General features: G+C 47.7%; 1 protein-coding gene across 1 annotated transcript in view; it reads left to right on the forward strand.

Moving 5' to 3' along the window:
- Positions 1–27,135, forward strand: part of PELP1 (proline, glutamate and leucine rich protein 1) — a 400,761-nt gene that overhangs the window by 367,987 nt on the left and 5,639 nt on the right. Inside the window, exon 16 of the mRNA XM_085639349.1 lies at positions 20,714–23,050. Within this exon, the coding sequence (XP_085495475.1) occupies positions 20,714–23,050 (2,337 nt within the window). The remainder of the gene's footprint in view (positions 1–20,713; positions 23,051–27,135) is intronic.

Genomic DNA, 27,135 nt, shown 5'->3' on the forward strand with positions numbered 1-27,135 from the left:
TCCGCAGTCGGCACGCCACGCACTCGGATGTTGTTCCTCCGAGATCTGTTCTCGAGGTCCTCAGAGTGGGCCTGGAGCTCCACACACTGTTCCCGGAGGCGAAGAACGTCCTGCTGGAGGTGGACTATCTCCTCCGCTCGCTGTTGGCCCTCCGTCTCCACCGCCTCCACACGCTCACCTAGGCCCTCCACCTCTCTGCGCACTTCTCGGACCTCGCTGGCCACCTCCCGCTTCAGTGTCTGGAAGTCCTCCCTGAGGGAGCTAAACAGTTCCTCCATGAAGGCCCTCGTGACGGGTGGCTCCCCTCCAGTCACATCCGCCGGAGCCCGGGAGGGCCCCGGCGAGGGCTGTGTCCTGTCCCGCAAGTGCTGGGCCCTGCCAAGCATGTCCGGCAGAGTACGGTCCCCTTTCTTCGGGCCTCCTTTCCCAGCCATCGTCAGCTCCGCAGTCGGGCCCCGATCCAGGCGCCCCAGAGATGCTCAGCCGCCGGCAAGCACTCGGGCCGGGGGATCCCCCACAAGTGAGGTCGCTGCGTCACAGGTGACAAAATGGCGGCCGAGCCCGGTCACCGTCAGCCGCAAGAGCTAGCGTGAGACAACCAAGGGGGCCGCAGCGAGGGGGTCCCAACAGCTCATCCCTCCGGTAGTCAAGACAGCAATATCGGGAGGTCGTGTGCAGCCAGCATCCAGGGCTCAGCGGAGGTCGCCACCACTGCTCCTTCGGGGACAAAATGGCGGCCGGGCGGAGCAAGCCACACCGACTAGGCCCGGCGACACCCCCGGGGCCTCCGAGGTGCCCCGCCGTGAAATAAGTTCCACCACCGGCCCCCGTTAGTCACGCACAGGGGGCCAGATGATCCGGCCCCAACAAGGAGTCCGCCGTACCTCGGCTAGGGGTCAGGGCCTCCGCAGTGCCAGGTGTCGCCGTCACCAGTCCGAGTGCCGGGGCACCCGTCCCAAGCCCTCCACACCGTCGGGCCCCTTCCCGCCAGGCTCCTTCAGTCACCGTCGAGCGGCGGGCCAGATCCCCTCCAGACCGCAGCTTTCAGCACCAGGCCCAACCGAGGCGCCCGGACAGCTCTCCAATACGCTCCGCCCCTCGGGCTCACCGCCGTCGTCCCCTGATCTCAGACGAACTTTTGGGGGGGTTCCCCCGGGGCGATCCGGACCAAAACAGCACCGATGTGTGCCCCTGATGTTCCGCCACGCTCCTCTCCCGCGCCGAGCCTCAGCGGGGGGAGAAAAGCATAACAAAAAGGCTTTAGCTTGGCCGGGCCGGAGGAGCTACGGGAGGAAGCGTCCGCTCACCCCGCCATCTTGGCCACGCCCCATTTGCCCTTTTTAAAGGCCTTAATGACCTAGCTATTTACCACATAGGCAGACCCATTAGCGGTGTTTAAGTGTTTAATTTTCCGCTAGATTGAAGCAGACTTCTCTGACTACAGCGCCTTGACGCCTTTGGGTATTTGTTGTGCTTTATAAATCCTGATCAAATCACATGTGGCTAGATTCCTTAAAGGCCTGCAACATATGTTCCCACCTTCACCTTTAATCATGCTTCAGTGGGACCTCAACCTGGCCCTTACCTTTCTCATGTGTGCACTATTTGAGCCTCTGCACAATTGCCCTCTTAGGCTATTAACTATCAAGCATGCCTTTTTAGTGGCCATAACATCAGCGAACTGCAAGCACTCTCTGGGCACCTTCCTTGTACCACCTTTTACCCAGACAGGCTCGTTCTCTGGACACATGCCTTCTTCCTTCCAAAGGGTGTCATTCCCATCCATGTAGGACAGAGCATCACCCTGCCTACTTTGTTTGCTCCACCTCATCCCTCCAAAGAAGAGGAGAGATTCCACCGCCTGGACCCAAAAAGAGCATTGTCCTACCTTGAGCACACATGAGCGTTCCTGGTGGACAATCAGCTCTTCGTGGGCTATGTTGGAGCAAATAAAGGAAAGCTCTTCAAAAGGGAACCATCTCACGATGGATTCTCCTGTGTATTAAGATCTGCTATGCATTGGCCACAAAACAGCCCCAAGAGCTTGTGGGTTCACTCTTCCAAATCCAAGGCTGCGAACAGTTAATTAGCACATGGCGTTCCTCTCCTTGAGATTTGTTAGGCAAGGGCGTGGAATTACTGCACACTTTCTCAGAACATTACTGCTTGGATAGTAAGGTTTGTAATGACATGCACTTCACCCGCCCCAGGGAAGATTTTCCTTACCAATCGTCCCTGCTATACGAACCGGTTCGAGTGTAAGGAACACCCTTTTCCGGGCCTTAATCTTTCCTACACCAGTGGTCAGTTCTCATTCTGGCTTCTGGTTTGGCAAGTCTTGAAAGTAACTGACTTCAGTGCACTGATGTGGTGCCTATATAGGTACAGTGCATGTCCTTTCCGGCACAAACGACACGACCTACAGTCTCGCAGGGGTAGTGCTTGAACAATTTCCAGATCCAATCTAATGCCTGGGGATATTCAAAGGTAAGGAATCTGCAGCTAGATAGTATCCACCAGATAAAGCGTTACCAAAGTTAAGTAACTTGTTTGTTGTGCGCTTTTTGAAAGGTTCCTGTCCTGGACATTTGCTAGGCAGCTGTATCGGCGTCCCTCCATGTGTTCACGAAACACTATTGTCTGGACAGTCCAGTTCACAGAGAGGGGCTTCGTGCCCATTTAGTTGTGCAGGACTTTCTGGTTTGAGTCCAATTACAGATCCACCGCCGAACAAGTACTGATTTGGTATATATTTAAAAGGTGAGATAGCTGCGTCTGGAAATCTATCAGAAGCATAAGTTATTTACCTTTGGTGATGCACTTTCTGGTAAATATTCTCTAGCTGCAGATTGGTTCCCTGACTCTCCCATTCTCCCCGTTCTGTGACTGGACTCTAGCCATTAATACGATCTCAATCTTGCAATCTGCACAATCGTCATGGCCAATTTCTTGTTGGGGCTCTGCACCTGGGATTGCAGACAGCTACCGTTAAAGGCTCTGCATGTCCTTTTCAGAGTGGAATGGTACCAGTTTGCGACTACATGGTGCCACCTGTCGACGTTCAGAGGTGCTGCTCAAACGTTTCCAGATAGTCTGACGCCTGTGGCATATTCAAAAGGTGATGAATCTGCAGCTACATAAAGTCTCTACAAGAAAGAGCCTTACTGCAGCTAATTAACTTTTGTTGTGTATGTATAGGCTGACCAGAAATCTGTTTAACCCGATTGTGCCTGACAATACCCTACCGGACGAAAAGAAGCTGACCCCAGTTTAAAAAGAGTATCATTGAGCTTTCACCTTTGCACCCCTTGGCCACTTGAGGGAGCCAAAGCAGTACAAAACAGAACTGTACTGGAAGCAAACAGGGAAAAATATGAGTCACCCCCATTAAATTAGGCAAGGTTGGTTGGCGGGGTTCAGGTCCTATTTTAAGTGCTGTGCAACTCTGTCTGGCCCCACACACCTCACACTGCAGACTACAACCGACAGTGCTCCAAGATCCAGCAGATACGTTCTGAAAGGGAGTTGCTTTATGGGTAAAGTTGGTGGGTCCTTGTTCAGTGGTGGTGGTGCATTAATTGACCTGCGCTAACGTTATGCACCTTCTTTGGCTTGGTATGCATAATGTGGGTGAAGGGCGATTATCTCTCAAATAATGCCCTCTGAAAAGCCAATGCTATTGTCGCTCTACTGGTCCTGGGCACCTGCCTTGCTGCAGGCCGTAGATTAGAAAAACAATTTAGAGAGAGAATGCAAGGTAAGGGCAGTGTCATACTCACATAATTAACCAAGTGCGCTTTCAGTTTACTCTAGAATTTCAACTATTTCTTTGCGTTTGGTGGTCATTGCATTCAGTGAGATCTGAAGCCATTGTGCGGCTATTTAGGGTTTCCACACGGAGGGCAAGTGGGGTTTAGGGAGACTGCTTTGTTCCAAGAGACTGTGGGCTTTGGGGTGCTATCTTCTTGTTCCGATCATTATAAAAACAAACGAGCATCCAAGCTATGAATCGGTAATTCCAAGCAACCGGGGGAGAGTTCTTCCACAGTGCCAGCATTTTTGGCCACTGAGATAGCTCGGCGAGTGGATGAGCCTCCTACATAGAGCTGGGTGTGGACACAGCGAATCCGCTAGCTGAGGAGGACTGGCTAATGTGTTTGTGCTGCAGGCCACTGCCTCTACAGCCCGACAGAGTTGTGGCCGAGTCTGTCACTTCAGCTACTGTCAGACAACAGTGACCCATTTGTAGCACAAGTGCATAAAATGTCTAAATGCAATTAGTATACAAAATATAAAATTTCTCAAGAGGCCAGTATATTGGTGACGGACGGTCTAATTCTGCTTTTCACCATTCCGAGGTCAATAAAACGAGTGCTATTTAAGTGAGTGTCCTTCTGTCCTTTAAGCACTATTAGTATTATTTTTAAGTATTGTAACAGGGATGGGGTCGTAATGATTATCAATTATAAAATTGACGTTGGTAATCGACCAGATGCACTCACCTAATGCGATGCCGCAGTAAGGAGGCCACACGTGTACCTGAATATAAATTGAGAAGAATTGCAGTTAGGACAGGAGTGCTGTGGGCTTAGCCACATTTCAAGAATGGGCAAAGCCTTTAATTTTAAAATCTCTGCTCCTCTTTCCTCTGCACGCTTTGCCCTTTCTGCTCGCACACAGCCCTTGCCCACCTGCTAACCAGTTGCTGCTTGTGATCGTAGAAAGTGGTGCAGTGTAAAGGGTGTCTGGAATTCCAGCAAGCGATTGAGACAGATTTGCACTGGGGTTTGCTGTTAAAAATTGAAAATGTGGCAAACTGTGCATTTTAAAACCAAAGTTCTACGAAAAATTTGCCAAAAATTCACATTTTGTCAAGGAGCTCTCCTGATATGACATATTTAACTACCCCTACTTGTCTCCTTTGCTATGTCTCTAGCATCCTTATTATCAACCCACTATTAAGCTTGACACAACTAGAAAAAGCACACATTTGAGTTTTGCAATGCACAGGTAGACCCTTCCTATCTCCTCTCTTTTATAAGGTATTGCTGCTTAAGTGTATTGTTTAACCAAGAGTATTACTAAGCAATATCAAATTATAAGGCTCAGGACCACTGTAATGTTGCGCCATGGCCTGACTGAACCGGCAAGGTGGAATAAATTATTTATGTAGCAAGAAAAGGTAAATTACCCCAGTATTGGAACTTTCATAGATTCTCATGCTTTGTATCATTCCCCGTCGTCGGAATGGGAGCCTCGGTAACAAAAATATATATATATATATACATATGTATAACCATAGAAACAAAAGAGAAAAATAGGCCTAGGCCTCATCTCATTTTGTAGTATATCACCCTCTTTGTGTAAAAGAGCCCAAACTTTTGCCAGGACCAATCAGCACAGCCTCACCCTCTGGAACCTTCCTGAGAGAGCTCAGAGCCTCAGATTTTTCTACCGCACGTTGTGCTAGGGAGTCTCCACTGAGCTCTGCTCAGTTTTTCTCAGAATTTAACTTTTGGATATCTTTATTGCCATCTTTTGTGACAGAATGTCAGAAAAGGAGAAGAAAGCTTTATTTAGAGCTTGTGCTTCTTGTGGGAAGAAGAGACTGTTTGTGGAAGACAAACATGAAAACTGCATATACTGCCTGTACCCGGAACACAAGGCCACAGACTGTAAAATTTGTCGGACCTTCTCGACCAAGACCTTGAGAGACAGAGAGGGGCGCTTGCTGACGTGGCTGCAGAAGATAAAGACCAGAAAGGAGGTCGTCTCTTCGGATGAGGAGGAATCTATCTCTGGTACCTCCTCCAGGAGATCTAAGAAGAGGGGTAGGTCATCTCCCTTCACTTCTGTGGAACCCCCTCTCAAAGTCCCTCTCAAAGCCCCTCACGGGATCTCTGACAGGTCTGAGGAGGCTGGTCCCATAAAATCTCCTCACGGCAGTGTAAAGGAGAGGCAGGGACGGGCTGCTATAGACATAGCACTTAAGGACAAGAAGGAGGTTGCAACATCATCCCCTCCGTCCCAGAAGGAGAAATCTGTGAAAAAACATGCTGCAGAAACTCCTCAGTCAGTTCCAGTGAAGAAACCGCGTCCGTCGACGCAGGCTAAAGCAGGTACGTCGACGAGGATCTCCTCAGTTAAGACTGTTTCCATGGGGTCGTCGACGAGACCGTCGACGATATCTACTTCCTCGTCTACGACGGCTACTTTCACGTCTTCGACGGCGGTGTCGACGACGAAGACCACGTCGACAATGACGACGACAAGGTCGTCGATGTTGCTGACTACAAGTTCGTCGACGAGACCGTCGACGGGTGCTCCGCCGACGATGAAACCTACTCCGTCGACGAAGAAGAAAGCTCCGTCGACGACTGCTCCGTCGACGACGATTCTAGCCCCGTCGACGACAGTTACCCTTCAGTCGACGATGTCGTCGTCTAATTCGTCGACGTTGGGAATCCCTTTGCCATCGACTCCGTCGACGGGACCGCCGACGGGACCGTCGACGACGAAAAAGTTGAAATTTGCCACCCAAAGATTAATGATTACGCCGGACATGACTTCTCCTAGGCGGGTCACGCCTTTGCCACCATCCATGCTTCTCGAGGACTCGGAGGAGGATGAAGAGGATTGGCAGTTTGGGGACGCATACAGCCCTTCAGACCTGAATGTCAAACAGCAGGACACGGATACGGAGGAATTTTATGGTCCAGAGGTGCAGGAGGGGTGCCAAAGCTTGACACAGGGATTACACCCCCGCTCTCTGAGGCAGGACTTGATTGCCTTGCCAGTGGCGTTAGTGTCGGATTTGCAACAGATGCTGCAAGACTATAGATCTCGTTTTCCGACATTGCCGGATCGCACTCCGGTGCGTCCTTCTACGTTGGTAGTGCCACGTGACATGCCAATGGACTTGCCACCTCTACCAAGGGACATACCTCGTACCGTTTCACCGGTGGTGCCCTTAGTGGTTCCCCAACCTTCAGGTACGGAACCTGCTGATGGAGACGCACAAGATGCAGATACGGACGAGGACGACGAGGGACAGGTGATCCCTCTTACAGATCCAGGGGATCCGGATGGGGACCCTGATGATACGCAGGATCCGGATGCTGTGGGCCGAGAGACAAATATATCGCCTCCAGCAGACATTGGTGGTTTCCATAATTTGATGGAACGGGCATCCAAGAGGTTTGGTTTGCCCTTTACGGTGGAGCAGTCCGACTGCTTCCTATATGACTTTAAAGCTCAGTATAAGAAGTCGGTCAGATCAATTCCCATTATAGAACATGTCTGGGATGAAGGACTTAAGACAATGCAAAATCCGGCGACAGTCATTCCGGTTCTTCCCCGGCTGGAGAAGAAATACAAGGCACCTGAAGGCAGTCCTGCGTGTCTTCTAGGTCAACCTAAGCCGGATTCCGTTATTTCACAAGCCGCACAAAGTAAGTCAAAAAATCAGTCCACTCCATTAACCACGCCTCCAGATAAAGAAGGCAGAAGACTGGACAATGTGGGTAAAAGATTCTCCACCATGGCCAGCTTGTTGGTGCGTGCGGCTAATTCTCTGGCTATTCTGGGCAGGTACGACCGCCAGATGTGGTGTGATATGGAGCCATTCCTGGACCAGATACCAGACTCTAGTCAAGAGGAAGCCAGACAGGTGCTGATGGAGGGAGAAAGATGCTCATCGCACAGTCAATGATTTCCGAAGGACATTGCTTCAACTGCTTTCAGGGCTTTGGCAGGGTCAGCGGTCTTGCGCCGTCAAGGCTGGTTGAAAGCGACCTGGTTTCGCCAGGAGGTCCAGAATAGGATCTTGGACCTTCCCTTTGACGGGGAGATGCTTTTTGGTAAGCATGTGGATGACGCCCTCCAAAGCATTAAAAAGGACACCGACACAGCTAAGTCCTTAGGATCTTTGAACTATCGCAAGGTGCCATTCAGAGGGGCACGTGGTCGGGGGTTTTCTAACTACAGAGGAAACCAACGTCAATATTCCACACAATCAGGACAGTCCTATAAAGGTCAATATTCCAGCCAGCGCCAAGGACAGTCGGCGTCTTTCTCTCTGCAGTCCCAGAGAGGACGTCAGAATCGTCAGGGACGAGACAACGCCAAGAGGCAATAGCGGCCTCCTGGCTCTGGCTACTGTTCCTCCCCTACCACAAACACCGGTCGGGGCAGGATATCTTTTTGTCTGGACAGCTGGGTGCGTTTAACATCAGACCGGTGGGTCTTGAATATAGTTCAGAGTGGCCATACGTTGGAGTTCCAAGATCTTCCTCCAACAAGAGCTCCAGACGCCCGTGCATCGAAACATCTCCGACTATTACATCTCGAAGCCCACCAGCTTTTCGTCAAGGGGGCGATAGAGCCCGTGCCGCTTTCACAAAGGGGCAAGGGGTTTTATTCCAGGTTCTTCCTGGTTCGGAAGACGGAGGATACATGGCGTCCTATACTAGACCTCAGGGAGCTCAACACCTATCTCATCAAACTCTCTTTCAGGATGGTCACTCTCCAGGATATTCTACGACTACTCAATCCGGGAGATTTTTTGGCATCCCTGGATTTAGAGGATGCTTACTTTCATGTTCCGATCCACCCAGCTCACAGGCAATATCTACGCTTCACAGTAGGCAAGAGCCATTTCCAGTTCAAGGTGCTCCAGTTTGGCCTTCGGTCGGCACCCCGCATTTTCACGAAGATGCTGGCACCAGTCGCTGCTTTTCTAAGGAAGCAGTCCTTGGAAGTGTTCCCGTACTTGGACGACTGGCTCATCAAGGCTCCGTCGTTCAGGGCAACGTCTCAGGCTGTGTCAACTTGCATACGATTGTTCGCCCATTTGGGTCTTCAGCTCAATGTGTCCAAGTAGGAACTGATACCCTCCAGGTCACGGAAGTTCCTTGGGGCTATTCTGGACACGAGACGATGCACGGCTCGTCCGTCAGAGGAGCGTCAGGGCAAACTGACCACTTCCGCTCGTCAAATGCTGCACAAGAAACATGTATCGGTTCGACAGTACAAGTCCTTGCTCGGATCAATCTCATCCTGCATACCTTTGATACCGCATTGCAGGCTTCATATGCGTCCTCTACAGGAGGAGTTGGACAAACAGTGGCGCCAGGCAGAAGGATCGTTCAACGACAGAGTGTGGATAACGCCTGCCATGCGCACAGCCTGCGAATGGTGGCTGGTGAAGGGGAACATTGCAGGAGGATTAACGTTCCGAATCCCTCCTTCTCCTATGGTGGTGACCACGGATGCTTCCCTAGAAGGGTGGGGAGCTGTCCTCCAGGAGCTTCAGGTCAGCGGTCACTGGAGTCCAGCAGACAGACTACACCACATCAATCTTTTGGAGCTGAGGGCCAATCACTTAGCCTTGCTGGCGTTCCTTCCCAGACTTCAGAATCGTGCAGTGCTGGTCCGGACAGACAACACGACGGCCATGCACTATATCAACAAGCAAGGGGGAACAAGATCGCGGACGCTGTCCAAAGAAGCTCAGATGATCTGGGATTTTGCGATCTCTCACAAGATCACTCTGCAAGCCGAGCACCTAGCGGGGTGTCTCAACATCACAGCGGATGCTCTGAGTCGGCAGACGAAGGGGACACACGAGTGGGAGTTGGATCAGGCCACGCTGGAGGCAGTGTTCAAGAGATGGGGTACTCCGACCATAGACCTCTTTGCGACCCCGGAGAACGCCAAGTGCCGGTTTTACGCAAGCAAGGTTCCCCAGCGAGGGTCTCTTGGGAATGCCCTTTCGATTGCTTGGTTCGGTGCATTTTGCTACGCCTTTCCTCCGATTCCCCTCATTCCTCGAGTTCTCAGGAAGGCCAGGGCGGAACCATGCAAGATGATTCTCATTGCTCCAGCATGGGCGCGGCAGTTCTGGTACTCGGAACTCCTGCTTCTCTCCCAGGATCACCCGATTCGCTTGCCACTGATTCCATCTCTGTTGTCGCAAAATCAGGGGCAAGTGCTCCATCCGGATCCGGAGTCACTTCACTTGTCAGCGTGGCTCCTGAGCACAGAGAATTCCGCCATCTGAATCTGTCTAAGGAGTGCAGGGATGTTCTATCTCAGGCGCGGGCACCAAGCACTAATAAGACCTACAGGGCAAAATGGAAGAGATTTTGCCTGTGGTGCCAGAGGAATAAACTCCATCCTTACAAATCCCTGCCACATCAGATTTTGCCTTACATCCTGTCTCTGGCTAAATCAGGGCTGGCGCACTCTTCGATCAAGGTACATCTGGCTGCCATATCCCGCTTTCGACGGAAGACATCGGGGCCATCTCTATGGTCCGCAAGGATTGTTAAGCAGTTCCTTAAGGGGTTATTTCGGATGTATCCTCCGGTCCGGCCACCCCCGCCTATCTGGCAGCTTAACCTAGTACTGGCTCAACTGATGAAAGCGCCTTTTGAGCCGATTCACAAAGCGGACTTGAAGTTCCTATCTTGGAAACTAGCCCTTCTCCTGGCATTAACTTCGGCTAGGAGAGTTAGTGAACTCCAGGCTCTCTCTATAGTGGAGCCTTTTCTGCAGTTCAAGAGGGATGTCATGATTTTGAGAACCAACCCAAAATTCATCCCGAAGGTGCCTTCGGAGTTTCATTTGAATGAACCCTTAATTTTGAACTCCTTTTTTCCGCGTCCTTCCACACAAGCGGAACGAACATTGCATTCTTTGGATGTCCAAAGATGCCTAAAATTCTATCTGGAGCGCACACGCTCTTTCAGAAAGTCTACTCAACTATTTATTGCCTACAGTGCACCACGGAAAGGGTTGCCGCTCACCAAGAGTGGCATTTCCCGCTGGATCTCCAGTGCGATTCAGTACTGTCATCAGGCTGCGGGCAAACCTTTGGATAAAAGGGCCCGGGCTCATTCTACGAGAGCGATGGCATCTTCAGTGGCTCTCTTTCCTGGAGTGGCGATCAAGGACATTTGCAGGGCAGCAACGTGGAGCAGTGTACACACCTTCACGAAGCACTACTGCCTGGAATCGGTGGGACGAGCTGACGCTGCTGTTGGTCAAGCAGTCCTCCGGAATCTTTTTCAATGAGAGGTGAGCTTTCCCTACAATCCCTCCATCCTGGTAAGCACATTTGTTTTTTAGTAATGGTTGTTTTATCATGTACACTGAGATGATTTTGTAAAGCCATGTATTTACCGAAATGTGCTTGTCGTGATCTACTGCTTGCTATTCTGATACAAAGCATGAGAATCTATGAAAGTTCCAATACTGGGGTAAGAAAACAAGTTACTTACCTGTAACTTTGGTTCCCCAGTATTGGTAACTTTCATAGATTCTCATGCGCCCACCCACCTCCCCTGGGAAAGCTCTGTCGGTTTACTAAGGTAGTGGCTGTTGGCACAACGGCTACGAAAATCTGAGGCTCTGAGCTCTCTCAGGAAGGTTCCAGAGGGTGAGGCTGTGCTGATTGGTCCTGGCAAAAGTTTGGGCTCTTTTACACAAAGAGGGTGATATACTACAAAATGAGATGAGGCCTAGGCCTATTTTTCTCTTTTGTTTCTATGGTTATACATATGTATATATATATATATATATTTGTTACCGAGGCTCCCATTCCGACGACGGGGAATGATACAAAGCATGAGAATCTATGAAAGTTACCAATACTGGGGAACCAAAGTTACAGGTAAGTAACTTGTTTTCTTATGCTGCACATTTAGTTTTATTATCATCTAATGGTCTGTAATATTATATTTGTGAAAATGACTTGTTAGATACTGATACATGCAGAATTTGGTGCAGTAAGCGCTGAATTCCCAAGTTAGCCCCCATTTTCTAATTGAAAACTTAAACTATGAGGTATTTAGCAAAGTCTAGTAAATACCTTACCCCAGGGTGTCCGTTTTTTACCGGGTGTGGTTAATATCTCACCACCATCCGACCAAAGTTTTATATGGCACGAATTCGACTTGAAGGTATGGGAGCGCTTTACATAAGCAACATTTACATTACCCAATGTACCCCTGAATCCAACTCTCGCCTCTAGTGCCATATTGCAAACATCCTTTGGTGCCTGTTTCCCCTGAGTGTCTGCAGAAGGTAGGCTTTCTTAACAAGGTGTGTGGATACTGCCTGGCCAGGATCGCATGCTGCGCCCCAAATGTATTTTACTTGTAAACATCCCCTCCATATGGGCGGGCACCTGGATTCCCCAGTGTTTTGCAAGGTAGGCCACATGTGTGCGTGCTTGCTGAATTCAATGCGAGTGAGGCTTTCAGGGAAATCAATATTAAAAACAGCTGGCTTGCGGCACGGAGTACATTCTGTAACCCACGCCACCCCAGCGACCCTTAAACCACAAACTCGAACCAGACAGCCTGTTCCCCCACCCCGTCCAATCCCTGAGACAAGTCCCCTTGCACTAGCGAATCAGCCCATACCATTACTCCTGCCACACCGCCTTTACATTAAATACAGAGATAATTTATGTTGTTTGTTGTTCTCCGACAGCAGCACAGATGGGAGGACGGAAGACATGAGAAATATATGTATAGTAATTGTATGTTCGCGGCATATGAGCTGCAGATTACACACTATGCATAGATCGCCATCTGGTGTTGGGCCCAGATGTTTGCACTTGTTTTTGTCTTGGAAAGTCTTTGGAAGTCACAAGGTATGCGACTCCTCCTTTGGACCATAGTGTGCATGGGCATCGGCTCCATCCTTGGATTGTTTTTTTCCGCCATCGGGCCTGGATGTGTTCTCGCGCTCCAGTTTGGAACCGTTAACGGTTTTCTCTTTCGACGCGCAATCCTTCCCTTCTCGATGGTATTGTTTCGATCGCGTTTTCCCAATCTACGCGACCTTCAACTTCGAAGTCTTCAATTCCGGTTGTCGACGAAGGCCTTCGGGCCTACCTGGGCCTCATCTCCAGATCATGGAAAGGATGCCGTTTAAAAAGTGTCCTCGATGTGGGTCGAAGTTTCCCCACACCGACCTGCATGAGGCGTGTAACCTCTGCCTCTCACTGGAGCACGAGGCCAGAGACTGTCCAGCTTACGCCTCCTTCCGCTCCAAAGAGACGATCCGGGACCGACGAGCTAGAAGAACAATGGCACGCTCGTCAACTTTGATCCCCGACGACCTCTTCCAAGAAGGCGTCGATGTTCCGGAACAAGGTCGGGTCGAAGAAGGCATCATCAGCACCTCTGAAGCAGATGACACAGACGACAAGGACATCACTTCTGCTCAGAGGTCCGTGAGTACAGACGTTGACCCCGACCCAAACTCCCCCTCGACACCATCAAAAAAGGCTTCGGTACCACCTTCACGCCCAGGTGCACACCGAGACACTGCTTCCCATGCCCCGTCTTCGGGCCCGGTAAAGAAGCCTACTAAGCCTTTAGGTGACTCGGGCTCGAGTCAGCCTTCACTCGGTGCCGAAAAACATACTCGGGCACTGAAAAAGAAGACGTCCTCATCCACGCCAACCGCTGCTTCCACATCTAAGCACTCGGCGTTGAAGGCTAGCACTGGTTCCTCGGCACCGACAACACCCTCGGAGCTGACCAAAAAACGACCACCAAAGGGCCCGACTCCCATTCTTCGAAGCCAAAGACCTCGGAACCAAAAACCAACAGGTTCCATCGGACACTGCAAAACTGCACGTTCCAAACCTAGAACCACTACCGAGTCTGCGCCAAAAACGCTTACGGCACCGAAGCCGTCGACTCCGAAGGATCTGCCTCCCACAGAAGAACTGTTTCGTCCCGATTCTACCCAAAAGACTCTTGTGAAGGATCCTAAGACTGGTCACTTAATGCTTAGCATCAAGAAAAGACCCTAGATACGTCTGCACCGGCACCACAACCGACAAAGAGACTTTGCTACCTCTCCATTAAGGATCCCTTCTCTTCCTCCTCCCCCTCCTCCTCCCCCACCACACCGCTCTGCTACACCATCACCTACCCCAGTAGGTGATGGTGTAGGGGGAGGTGTGGACGATCAACCCCTAGGGGACCCTACCCCTACTGGCTCACCAGACCCCTGGGATTAGTGTCTCAGACGTCCCTTACACCCCACAAGATGACATCTATCCCTCCAGGGCGTCCCCTCCAGAGAACAATATCGGCTTCAACCAGCTCCTTCACAGAGCTGCCCAGTACCACGGGGTTGCCCTTCATACAGACCCAGTAGAGGAATATTTTCTCATGGACACTTTCGACACCACACAAAGGTCCACCTCAATTTTACCCATGCTTAAAGGGGTCATTAAGCTTGCACCAGAGATCTTTAAAGACCCAGTCAGGGCTCGAGTCATCAACCCGAGAATAGAAAAAAAGTATAAGGCTGCTCCTACTGATCCAGCATACATTAAAGGCCCGCACCACTAGACTCCTTGGTAGTCTCTAATGCAAGGAAGAGAGCCAATTCCCAAAAATCAGGTGATGCACCACCACCAGATAAGGAATCTAAACTCCTGGGTGCCTCTGGCAAACGCACAGCGTCACAGGCAGCAAACATATGGCGCATTGCTAATACCCAAGCGCTGTTAGCCAGGTATGACAGGGCACATTATGATGACCTTGAGTCAATAATGCAGCACCTCCCTGACAGGTATAAAAACAGGGCCAATGAACTCATACAGGAAGGTAAAACCATCACTAATACCTCCATCCGGTGTGCCTTGGATGTGGCAGACACCGCCTCAAGGGCAATAAACGCCAGTGTCCTTTTGCGTAGGCATGCCTGGTTACGCATCTCAGGTTTTAAACCTGAAGTCCAGAGTTCCATACTCAATCAGCCATTCGATGAGCAACACCTATTTGGCCCTAATGTGGACGTATCACTTGAGAAAATGAAAAAGGATACAGACCCAGCCAAATCAGTGGGAGCCTTGCAGTCGCAAGCTCCCAGACGGTCCTTTCGTCATTCATCCTTCAGAACCACCCACAGAGGCTACTCCTCTGATAGCCCCTCCACTTTCTTACAAGGCTCCCACCCAATCCACCTTTACTAGAGGTTACCAAAGAGGTGGTTACAGGGGGAACAACAGCAAAGGCAGAGGCAAAAACAACAACTCTCGCTCTGCCTCCACCCCCACTCCCATCCCATGACTTCCCTCCACTTCCCCCAGACCATTCAATTCCAGTCGGGGGAAGACTCCACCAATTCCTCCCTGCCTGGGCAAACATCACAGGTGGGTGCAACAGATAATTCAATCGGCTACTCTCTTGAACTAACATCTACCCCCCCAACCATGCCACCCAAACAGCGTCCAATGTCACAAGAACATCTGTTACTGCTAAAGCAGGAGGTAATCTCCCTCCTACAAAAAATGTGCAATAGAATCAGTTCCCCTGCACCAACAAAACAAGGGAGTTTACTCCCTCTATTTTCTCATTCCAAAAAAGGACAGCTCTCTAAGGCCTATTTTAGACCTCAGACCCCTAAACCTATACATACACTCAGACCATTTCCACATGGTCACACTTCAGCAGGTCTGCTTTCACAGGGCGACTTCCTTGCTACCCTAGACCTCAAGGATGCCTATTTCCACATTCCCATTCACAGCGCTCACAGAAAATATCTCAGATTCGTAGTGGAGGGTCAGCACTATCAATTCAAAGTACTCCCATTCGGAGTCACCACAGCACCAAGAGTGTTTACCAAGTGCCTAGCGGTGGTAGAAGCACACCTAAGACCACCACACATCCACGTCTTCCCATATCTAGACAACTGGCTCATAAAAACCAGCTTATACAATCAGTGTGTACAACACACTCATACCACTATTCAACAACTTCACGACCTGGGGTTCACAATAAACCACGCCAAGTCCCAGCTGCAACCGTCCCACATGCAACAATACCTCGGTGCCACAATAAACACCTCAAGGGCGCTGGCCTATCCCAGTCCCACCAGGATAGCAAGCATACAAGCTCTTCTCACCAAATTCCAACCGCAACACTCTTCCAGCTCGAGTGTTCATGCAACTCACCAAGAACCTTTCCAAAGGGCGACCGTTCCTAGAGCCGATTCCTCAAATAGTTATGCCAGCGGACGCATCGCTCTCTGACTGGGGAACTCACCTTCTACATCACACCATGTAGGGCAGGTGGACACCTCAACAAAAGTTACTTCACATCAACCACCTGGAGTTACTAGCCATATTCCAAGCCTTGAAAGCATTTCAAAAAGACATATCAGGCAAAGCTGTCTTAGTCCGCACGGACAACATGCCAGCCATGTATTATATACAAAAACAAGGCGGGACCCACTCTCTGCAGCTCTCTCAGCTCGCACAGAGCATATGGAGGTGGGCTATACATCAGAAATTTTTTCTCCTAGCCCAACATGTCCCAGGAGTCCAAAACACAATAGCCGTCAAACACAACAAATCCACGAGTGGGAACTTCATCCGCAAGTTCTTCAACCGTTTTTACAGATGTGGGGGCAACCACAGATAGACCTCTTCGCCACCCAAGAAAACGCCAAATGCCCAAACTTCGCCGCCAGGTATACTCGCCCATTGTCCAAAGGCAATGCGATCTGGATGAACTGGTCAGGCAGATTTGCGCGCGCTTTTCCGCCTCTCCCACTCATTCCACTAGTGGTGCGCAAATTACAGAAACACTCCTTAACACTCATCCTAGTTGCTCCAACTTGGGCCAGACAACCATGGTACACCACATTGCTGGAACTCTCTGTAGTTCCGCACCAAAAATGACACCTCTCTCCATGCCTCTTAACCCAGAACCATGGAGAGATTCAACACCCAGACCCATCTCAGCTCAACCTAGCGATCTGGCTCCTGAAGTCCTAGAATTTGGTTACCTTAACCTTCCTCCTGACTGTATGAATGTCATTAAAGAAGCTAGACGGCTTAACACCAGAGCATGCTATGCAGCCAAGTGGAAACGATTTGTAATATACTGTCATAACAACAACACTGACCCCCTAGATGTGTCTATCGGACACATCATAGGCTACTTACTACACCTCCAAAGATGCAACTTAGCCTACCCGTCTATCAGACTGCATCTTGCTGCCATAGCAGCATATCTACAAAATAGACAACACCCATCACTTTTCAGAGTACCTGCCATAAAGGCCTTTATGGAGGGACTCAAAAGAATAATTACCCCCAGAGTACCACCTTCACCTGTGTGTAATTTAAACATTGTTCTCACAAGACTAATGGGGCCACCATTTGAACCTCTACATAAATGTGAGCTACAATTCTTAACATGGAAAACTGCTTTCCTAGTAGCCATTACTTCTCTACGAAGAGTTAGCGAACTACAAGCACTAACTATTCAGGAACCCTTTCTGCAGATGCATCATCTCCGAACTAATCCTAAATTCCTCCCTAAAGTAATTTCTCCCTTCGACCTCAATCAACCTGTAGAGCTGCCTGTATTCTTTTCGCAGCCACAAACAGTCGCAGAATGAGCTCTTCACACCTTAGACTTCAAAAGAGCACTGCTGTACTACATAGAAAGAACACAACCTTTTCGTAAGACCAAACAACTATTTGTGTCTTTCTCACCACCACACAAGGGCAACACCATTTCAAAATCTGGGATAGCTAGGTGGATTGTCAAATGCATACAAATTTGCTACCACAAAGCAACACGCACATTATCTATTCATCCTAAAGCCCACTCTACACGAAAGATAGGGGCTTCAATGGCATTTTTAGGTAACAATTCCTTAGACGATATCTGCAGAGCAGCTACATGGTCTACACCGCACACATTCACAAAACACTATTGTGTCGATCTGCAAACTAAGCAACAAGCTAGTGTGGGCCAGGCTGTACTCAAAACACTATTTCAAACTACTGCAACAGATACTGGTGGTCGCCGCTAGGAGGGGATACTGCTATACAATCTATGCATAGTGTGTAATCTGCAGCTCGTATGCCTCGAACGGAATATGCTATTTACCAGTATGCATCTGTTCTTGGCATGTAGAGTTGCAGATCTACACACGCCCATCCGCCTCCCCGGCTACCTTTATCTGTTCCATTATTATCTTACTTAGATACAGCATACATGGGCATCTTTCCTGTTTCTTACAAAGCTCCATCATTTCCCTGTTGGGGAAAAACAATCTGAGGATGGAACTGGTGCCCATGCGCACTCTGATCCAAAGGAGGAGTCACATACGTCGTGACTTCCAAAGACTTTCCAAGACACAAACAAGTGCAAACATCCGGGCCCAACACCAGATGGCGATCTATGCATAGTGTGTAGATCTGCAGCTCTACATGCCAAGAACAGATGCATACTGGTAAGTAGCATATTCCTTAAATAGCACCTACAACCCCAGATGAGACATTGAATTGCTGTTTTCCAGTTCGCAAAACCATCCTCTTCCCAACATTAAACTTAAGAGTGCAGTTGTATGTTTGAGTGTAAACAGTAAATGTCATCCCTAGGTGGGTACAAATTTCCAAATGTAATACGCCTACCACATTTACAGAAATACACATTACTCCCTTCCTAACTCACTATAATACAAGGCCCAAAACTAGAGCTGTGTAAGACAATAAAGAGCATTCATGATTCTTCCAAAATGTGTTATTCTAATAGCTCAGTATTTGGCATTAGAGTCCAAGAATAATTCTGGTACTAAAGCATTGGCAAAATCAAATGTCAGTTACCACAGTGAGTATCCGGCATTTCCAGGTCCCGAGATAATATTTGCACGTTACAAATATAAATAACATAACATACCCACCCCAAGTCTGACACCTATGAGCTACTATCCTAACACTTTACATAAAAATGCACTTCGGGGAAAACTCTATTACAAGTTAGTTAGTCTGCCAGGACAGTGTCAAAGAATTATACCATGTGGGTTCCATGTTGGAATGCTTGCCACTTGACAAGCAAAGAAATGTTGAGCAATTCGCGAAATTTTATTTTACAATGCATGAGAAATTGCTTGCAATGATGCATAGAAATGTCCCATCACCAACCATATCATTTGAAGTCAATGAAGGTGCACTGTGGTCCTCTGCATTAGTTCTAGATCCCTTCCGTAAAGAGGAATTTCTCAGGTCTTTGAAAAGTATGTCTTCATTTTTGACCGCTTTAATAACTCTGAGGGCATATGTGCCCAGTTCAATGCACATGTTGCAGAACCTGTCCCAGAGAATCGCAATCTTCAAGTGCACTAGTGTTGGTATGGAAAGATATGCCAGTGGCCATATTTTGCAAATTGTGTACTGGCTGTTTTGGCGTTGCCCGTCTCAAGTGCCAATGTTGAGAAGACCTTTTCTCAGACAAAAGTTTACATGGGAAGGAAAGAGTGAGCATGCATGACCAATGACTCACTGAATTGTATGGTGCACTACAATAAGTTTGATTTGTAGAAATGTATTTGGACCTCATATATACTGTACATACACTGTCTATATATCATGCAGTGCAGAAACGAAACGTTAATGAAAGCAAAACATTCCATAAACACCGGAAAAACGCTGTTTCTGTTTTTAATGGCGCAAAAATGTGTAACAACTGATTACCATTTTTTTTAAGGTATTCAAATCACTGGAAAACACTGAAAAAAAACTACCAGAATTTGCCAAAAATAGAAACTGAAAACAGGGAAGCCTATGTATGTATTTGAGTGTCCTTGTTGCATTATATCTAGGAAGTATTATCTTCTTAGTAGAAAAACACATATAAGAGCACCACAGAGCTAGCAAAAACATGTTTCCTGCAGCAAAACATTTTGAAGAAAAACATGGGAGTAACTGAATTACTGAAATTTGTTAGTATAAACAGTGGCCATCCACCCAAGTGATGGCGTCATAGAACTGAGATTATGTGAAATGTGATTACCATGCATCAGCTATTTGAACACATGCACACCCTAAGGTCTCAATGCAGAAGAGGAAATGGCTGTTCGTTTGATAGGGTAATCGTTCTACCTCTTCTGTCTACATGGCCTTGTTTTAATTTATGGGGCTATGGCCTCTTTGGGGCTTGATAGAGAATGTAAATGGGGGTCATTTGGACCAGTTTTGAAGGCACTATAGAGAATAGTTTGACTACTTGTGCCTACCGTCCCTTGGATCAGATTCTGTGCTAAGTTCCCTCAGAGGGCAGTCGAACATCTGAGACCAAACTAAAAGTGCAAGTCAGTCACTATATATTCACTGATCCATAAACGGACCAGTTTTAGGAGATAATAAAGAAGAGGACTAGAGAATGCAAATGAATAAAATTTTGTTTATTCAGTGTTTTTTCTTCTAATTTAATATCCCCCACGGTATGAAATGTTTACTAAACAGGAGTACATAAGTGAAGTGTTATGTGCAGCTGAATAGATTTTCTCCCTCATTCACTCTTTGAACTTTGCATTTTTCCTTTCACTTGCTTTCTCTCCTAGCCCAATAGAAAACATTAAAAGTGTTGGTCAAATAAGCCGAACGTGCAAACAAACGTGCTACTGTGCATCCTTGTAAGAAGTTTTCAACAGTTGATGCTAAAGACCTAATAAGATGAGTATGTATGGTAGTGTTGTAGCAATGGCTACATTAATGACTTACCAGAACAGCAGCATCGAAGTGGATATTTAACCTTTTATTTATGGTCTGGAGAATGCAGAAGGTTCAAATAAAACTGTGCAAAGAAATGTGTGGTACTTTAATTGTGAATTGTGGATTTGGTAGTTTTACTTCAGCTGTGTTTTGTTCTTCATTTTCCAGGTGTTGTCCTTCTGTGCTGAGGCCATGGTGATTTTAAGCTGTCTTATCCACCCTCGAGTGCCATCGCTTCAGATCCCAGTTGTCAGCTCAGGCATCACCAATGCAGATCTTCACAAACTGCCAACACCTGGACCACCACAAGTACAATCTCCATTCCGCCACTCTGTGTCCACTCCATTACCAATCCCTGCTACTTCTCCTCACCCACAGTCAAACCATATTGGTCTTCCTCTGCAAGGAAACTCAATGATCTCACGCCTTCCTCCTTCCATGATTCAGGCCCCTGTCATGCCACCGTGCTCTGTTGCAACAGAGAACCATAATTCACTGCCACATCTTGGAGGTGACCCACTACTGCAAGACATGCAGTCACCTACTGAGGAGCTGTTTGGTGGCAAAGCACATCGTCCATTGTTTATTCATTATGACAAGGAGGAAGCTTCCGATGTGGAGATTTCTTTAGAGAGTGATTCTGATGACAGTGTTGTGATTGTTCCTGAGGGGTTGATCTCCAAACCACCAGAGGCATCGCTTCCAACTAAAGGGCCAGAAGAGGTTGAAGAAGCACCTAAAGAGGCCACTGTTGTTCCAATAACTACAGCTGCAGTTGCTATTAGTGTGCCTCCACCTGTTCTTGCTCCAATTCTCCATCCACCTCCAGCTGTTTCTGTGCCCACACCACAGCTGGTGACCGAGAGTCCTGCTGCCACGTTGGAGGAAGATCTAACAGTTATCAACATCAATAGCAGTGATGATGAGGAGGAAGATGAAGAAGATTACCCAGAGGATGATGAGTTCTTTGATGAAGAAGAGGACTATGATGAGGAATTTGATGAAGAACTTGAGGAAGAAGAGGAAGAAGGGGAAGAAGGGGATATAGAAGAAGTGGAAGACATGGAAGATGAGGAGCTGGAGGAAGATTATGAAGGTGAAGATGAGGAAATCATGACTGAGGAAGAAGAGGATGATCTTCCACAAGATTTGACCACTGAGATGGATAATGCACAAACAGATTTGGAGCTGAAGGCAGAGCGAGTGCATGCAGTTGCAAGGGCAGCTCTTCAGCAACGAGCAGCTCTTCAGCAGCAGGCAGCTCTTCAACAGCGGGCCGCTTCTCAGCAGCTGGCTGAGCTGGAGCAGCGGGCTGAGCTGGAGCAGCGGGATGATCGGGAGCAGCAGGCCGAGCAGGAGCAGCAGGCCGAGCAGGAGCAGCAGGCTGAGCATGAGCAGCAGGCTGAGCAGGAGCAGCAGGCCGAACGAGAACAGGCCAGGCTAGAGCAGCAGGCTGAACTGGAGGAGCAGGTGAAGGAGCAGGCCATAGATGAGCAGCAAGCAGAACAAAAGCAGCAGGTTGAACCAGTGGAGCTTGCAAACCGGGAACAGCCGGCTGAGCGAAAGGAGACGGCTGAGCTAGATGAGTTGGCTGAGCGAGAAGAGCCAGCTGAGCCAGAGGAGCAGGCAGAGCAAGAGGAGCAAGCCGACCCAGAGGTGGCAACTGATTTATCACGGGTGGCACAACTAGAGGCATCAGTGAACCACCAGCAGAAAACTGAGGTTGAAGAATTGACAGCTGTTCAGGAGGAGGTACTCCAGGAAAAGGCAGACCTTCAGGAAAAAGTTGAGGTTCAGCATGAACTCTTAGAACAGAAGGCTGAGCTTCTCCAAGAGGAGATGCCACAGACTTTGGAGACCCAGCAGGAGGATACCCTGCAAAAGGCAGGCCCAGAGCAGATTGCTGCAGTGCCCATAGCAGAACCAGAACCAGAGCCACTGTCACTGGTACTGGAGAAGCCGACCTCTAAGCTAGAAGTGATGGAAGTTGAGAATGCAAATGAGCCAGAAGCTGTGGACATACGAGATGAGGCCCCTCCCCATCTATCACCTGTGCGAGAAAAAGTTGAAGAGGAGCCCGATCAGGACGAGGAACCAGAGCATGAAGATGAGGCTGATGCTGATGATGATGATGATGATGAACCTGAGGAGCATGAGGGAGATACAGATCTTTTTATGACCGTGGAAAGTGATGGTTGTGAAAAAATGCCGGGAGAGGAGGATGAAGAGGACATGGAGAGGGATGAACCTCCAACACTGCCTAAAGAGATAGAAAAAAATGCCCCAACAGATAAAAAATCAAGTCCGCCCCAAGTTCCTCGTGCATCTTCACCTCCTTTGCCGGTAGATCAGGAGGCCCCTGATTTGGAACCAGAGCCGAAGAACTCACAGCAAAGTTCAGAGACACTTGTAGGTGAAAGAGGCAGGTGCAAGGAATCCGCGCATGAACTCAAAGTCCAACAAAAACAAGAAGCAAAGATGGAGTCCTTCGCTGTAAAGGAAGAGGTTTGTCTATGCTTGAAAATGATTGCTGCAGGGGAGGTCTTCGGATTTGTGCTAGACAGGCAGCAATGGCTGTTGGGTGGTGCCACCTCCAGTAATCCATCCCAAATAATGAGATAGTCTTTGTCATCTATAATCATGTGTCCCAAAGGAAGCATTTGCTGGTGGGTGGTGCCTAGTCAGGTAACATGTGCTGCTAGTGGGGACAGGACAGAGCAAGACGAGGAGCAATCACTATTTGAGAACACAGGCTTGTCTAGAGAAGAAGTGATCCTAAGTTGCCTGGAACTGAGTGATAGGAAAATCTGAACAGTGCTGCTTTAAGGCCATTTTTGCACGTATTTGAACTCTGCCCATGGGACTGGATTCAGTGTATTCCGCAGCTGGGTGTCCTGGCTCCCATTTATCTTTCTCTTTGTTGCAGGAATTTGAGGATTTATTGCACAGTGGGAGAGGACCTTGCCAAGCACAGTGTCCTTGTGAGAGCATAGTGGAGAAGAAAGTATTCATAGGTATCCGAGGCACATGCTGTAGTAGGCTTTGTGGTCTGTACCGTTACATGTTCGGTTCAGGCCTGTTCTGGGCATTTGGTATTACATTCTAAGCAACCAGCAAACTACTGTGGGATCCTCTAAAAGAAGGCAGTGTTGCTGTGGCCAAGTCATGACTTTGGCTGTTTAGTGTTCTATATCGATCGTGTTTAAATTAAGCATATTGACGTTTGCATTATACAGTACTAAAAACGAAACTCCTAGTCACAGTAGTATGGTTCATGTTTCGAGACAAGCAAACTAAGCATGTGGTCTGTACTTTCACACCTTAATCATCCTGTATGCTAAACAGTAGAACACGCTAACACATCTTTAAGAATATCGCCTACCCTTAAAATGTATACACATTTTTATCTGGGTCAACTATGAGCTGCCTTTACTACCACTAATGTTATTATCCCTTTGTGGTACTCTCCTGAGTACAATGGAGTTGTCTCATCCATGTCAGTCCATCCCACACAGGTTTGCAACTCTGGCATCTCCATCATCCATATCCCCTGCTTTATTCACACTTTATGCTCTATGGAGGTCTGCTGTCTGAGGGATCTATCAACTTTTGAATCATGACTAATCACGCAGCCATGTCTTCTGTGACCTTGCCACCTTTCCTATAAATCCTGATGTGCATCTCCTCTGCCAGAGCAGACTCTGTAGACTTTGGCACACCTACATCATTGGTCTTCGGCGAGTGCAGCCAATGTCCTGCAATGTTATGTTTTGCCACTGCAGACCCCTGTGCTGCACATTTTTGCCTCATCTTACTCCCTTTAAGTTTAGAGATCACCCCCAGCAAACACTGTTTGCTAATTTTGGTATATTGCCCACTAGGGATTTAGTCTGGACATAAGACTTACCTGATCTTCTGTTGCGCTGCATGCCCAGTGCATATACGGACAATTGGCTTCTGTTTCACCACATCTCAGACATGCAGAAGGCCTTCCCAAGTAACTTTCCCTCTGTTCCAGTGGTGTTAGGTATGTTCTGTGCAGATAGTTAAAATTGCACCAATTTCAACCTGTATTACTTGAAACTTATGTGACATGAGATCATGCCACCTCCTAGTCGAAAATGGCTCTCATTAACTGTCTATACTCTTCTCAGGAAAGCATTCACCTTGTGTTAGCCCTTGGCCCACTTCTGTTTCTGTAAATACCATTCCTCTAGCTTCTACTGTTTCTTGTTTTGGTTTTTAATTCATAATTTCTGCTGATGACTCTTTGATCAATTTTAATTTTTCTCTTATTGACTCTCTTCTTAATCCGGGCAACATTTATCTTTCTACCACTGAAAGCTAGATGTTGATGCGTTTCCTAAAGCTTAATTCTAAGAAAACCTAGATTCTCTTCTTTCTAGCCTCTTCAGCACTATCTACCTCACCTCTTCCCTTTTCTTTGACTCTTTTTCCTCTTTGTTCCTCAGCTAGGAATCTTGGAACTGTCTTTAATTCTTCACTGACCTTTTGTTAGTTATCAAAAGCTGCTGCTTGTATCTTCACAATATTTGTAAAATCAAATCTTTCTACCTTCTCTTTCACTTAAACTAGGTCTTTAGTGTCTTTTTTTCCTCACATGAACTACAGTTCCTTTCTTTACATTGGTCTGCCAAAATATCTCCTCATTCTACTTATTCTAATTACCGTATCCTTCTTTTCTCTAGACTGTTCTACTGTCTCCCTTCATCTCCGCTTCATTGGCTCCAACTTAGATTCCGTTGTCCATGAATACTTTTTAAGGTGTTTATGGTCACTTGCTTCAACATAGCTATTTTCTCTGTTCTGTCTTGCAATTTCCCTCTGACTTAGATCCCCCATCTGCCTCTTCACGCTTCCTTTCCTTTAAACTCTTTGCTCCCTATCTCTTGAATAATCAGATTTTTATACTTTCTGCTAATGCTCTTAAAAAAACTACTGAAGGCAGCATCTGCTGACTGTAGCAGAGTTTGGGTAATCTTGCTGGATATATGTAGAACCATGTTTTTAGTTTTTTATTGTACTGCTTATTGGTTCCTACGTGTAGAGTGCCTTAGATAAAGGCACAAGAACAAACAAAAAAATAATAGAAAGTAATGTGTTGTGGTAGTCATTGTAGAGGATCAGGAGAATTCTCTGATTAGTAACTCCTCCAAATTAATTTCCTTGATCACTGCCTGACTTCGGAACCCAAGCCTTTTCTGAATCCAATGCAAATGCCAGTTTTCGTACTGTCATTGTGGTATAGTTATGTATGTGATTGCAATTAGTAGTCCGGTTCTTCTCTGATACTGCTGAGAATGCACATTTTTCTGCATATTTATCAGCAGTGGGCAAGTGAATGTACAAAAGAATAAGCACCTTAAAAGTAATCCTGTTAAAACTGAGTTCTTAAATATAGTTGTTGCAACATAAGTGCCCTTCTTCCTGGTCTTTGTTTTCCAAAAGTGAAGCTAGTTACCAGTAATTCCTTCCCAGAATCTGGGAGTAAGTGTGGAGGCTGTACTCTGTGGATCCCCTTATCTCGGATGTATCAGAAGTTGGAGTGTTCCACTCTGGTGTTTTTTCACCAAGCCTAGGGCTCGTCTCTTGTCTGGAGTTTATTATTTTCTGCTTACACTTCAAAGACTCCAGGATTGTCACACAGAGTTGATATCAATTCTGAGACGTATGGACTATCTTACTATGCCAATTCCCTACATACCTTGCCTTTCAGGGGAAAATACTCTTAAAAGCTGGATATTCATTAAGTCATTCAACAAAAGTTGAAGACCTAACTCATTCAGGAATTTCTTTTTTTTTTTTAAATGTATGCACTTTTAATGCCTCTGAGATCAGCAGAAACCTATGTACAGAGAATTTTAAGATTCAAAAGCGTTTGACGTATTGCTGCTATTATATTGGGGCCTGTGATCAAATCAGGAATTCGCTTATTTCTGGTTAACTGTAATCACCTGTCTCTTGGGAAAATTCTTATCGGTCCTGTCACTGGCAACAATCGAGCGGCCATATCAGGCATGACAGGATGCACATGTAGCCATTCATGTAATCCAGCATATGAAAGCCTTTGTTTGGCCACTATACAAAAGATATTGTATAACATAACTGCTGGAGTATGTCTATCCAGGTCGTGCTGGGAGTGATGATGTCTGGGCGATTAGGTGCTTACCAGTGTCACAACTTTTGTGGCACATGTGTATGTGCTGAAAAGGGAGCATTTCTCTTTGAAACAGTGTGTACAAACAGGAAGAGATCATAGTTTTGTTATTTTCCTCCTGCAAAACCTTAATTGACCATTAGAGTCCGTTTGGTGCGGTTTGTGGTCCGCGGGGGGCAGGAACTGCTTGTCCCAGACTTCCGAGTGGCTTGCATGCCGGCACCGCCATTTTGGCCGTGCCAGGAGGAGCTTAAAGCTCGCACAGGGCTCACACAGCGAGTGGAGTCCAATTGGTGCTGTTTGTGGTCTGCGGGGTGCAAGTCCCAGACTGCGGAGTGGCTTGCACGCCAAGGCCAAGGGCGGGTCTGTCCACGCCCAGAAGAGGCTGAGCTGGGCCCAGCTCTTACATCCC

Source organism: Triturus cristatus, chromosome 12, assembly GCF_964204655.1.
Source record: "Triturus cristatus chromosome 12, aTriCri1.1, whole genome shotgun sequence".
Lineage (NCBI taxonomy): Eukaryota > Metazoa > Chordata > Amphibia > Caudata > Salamandridae > Triturus > Triturus cristatus.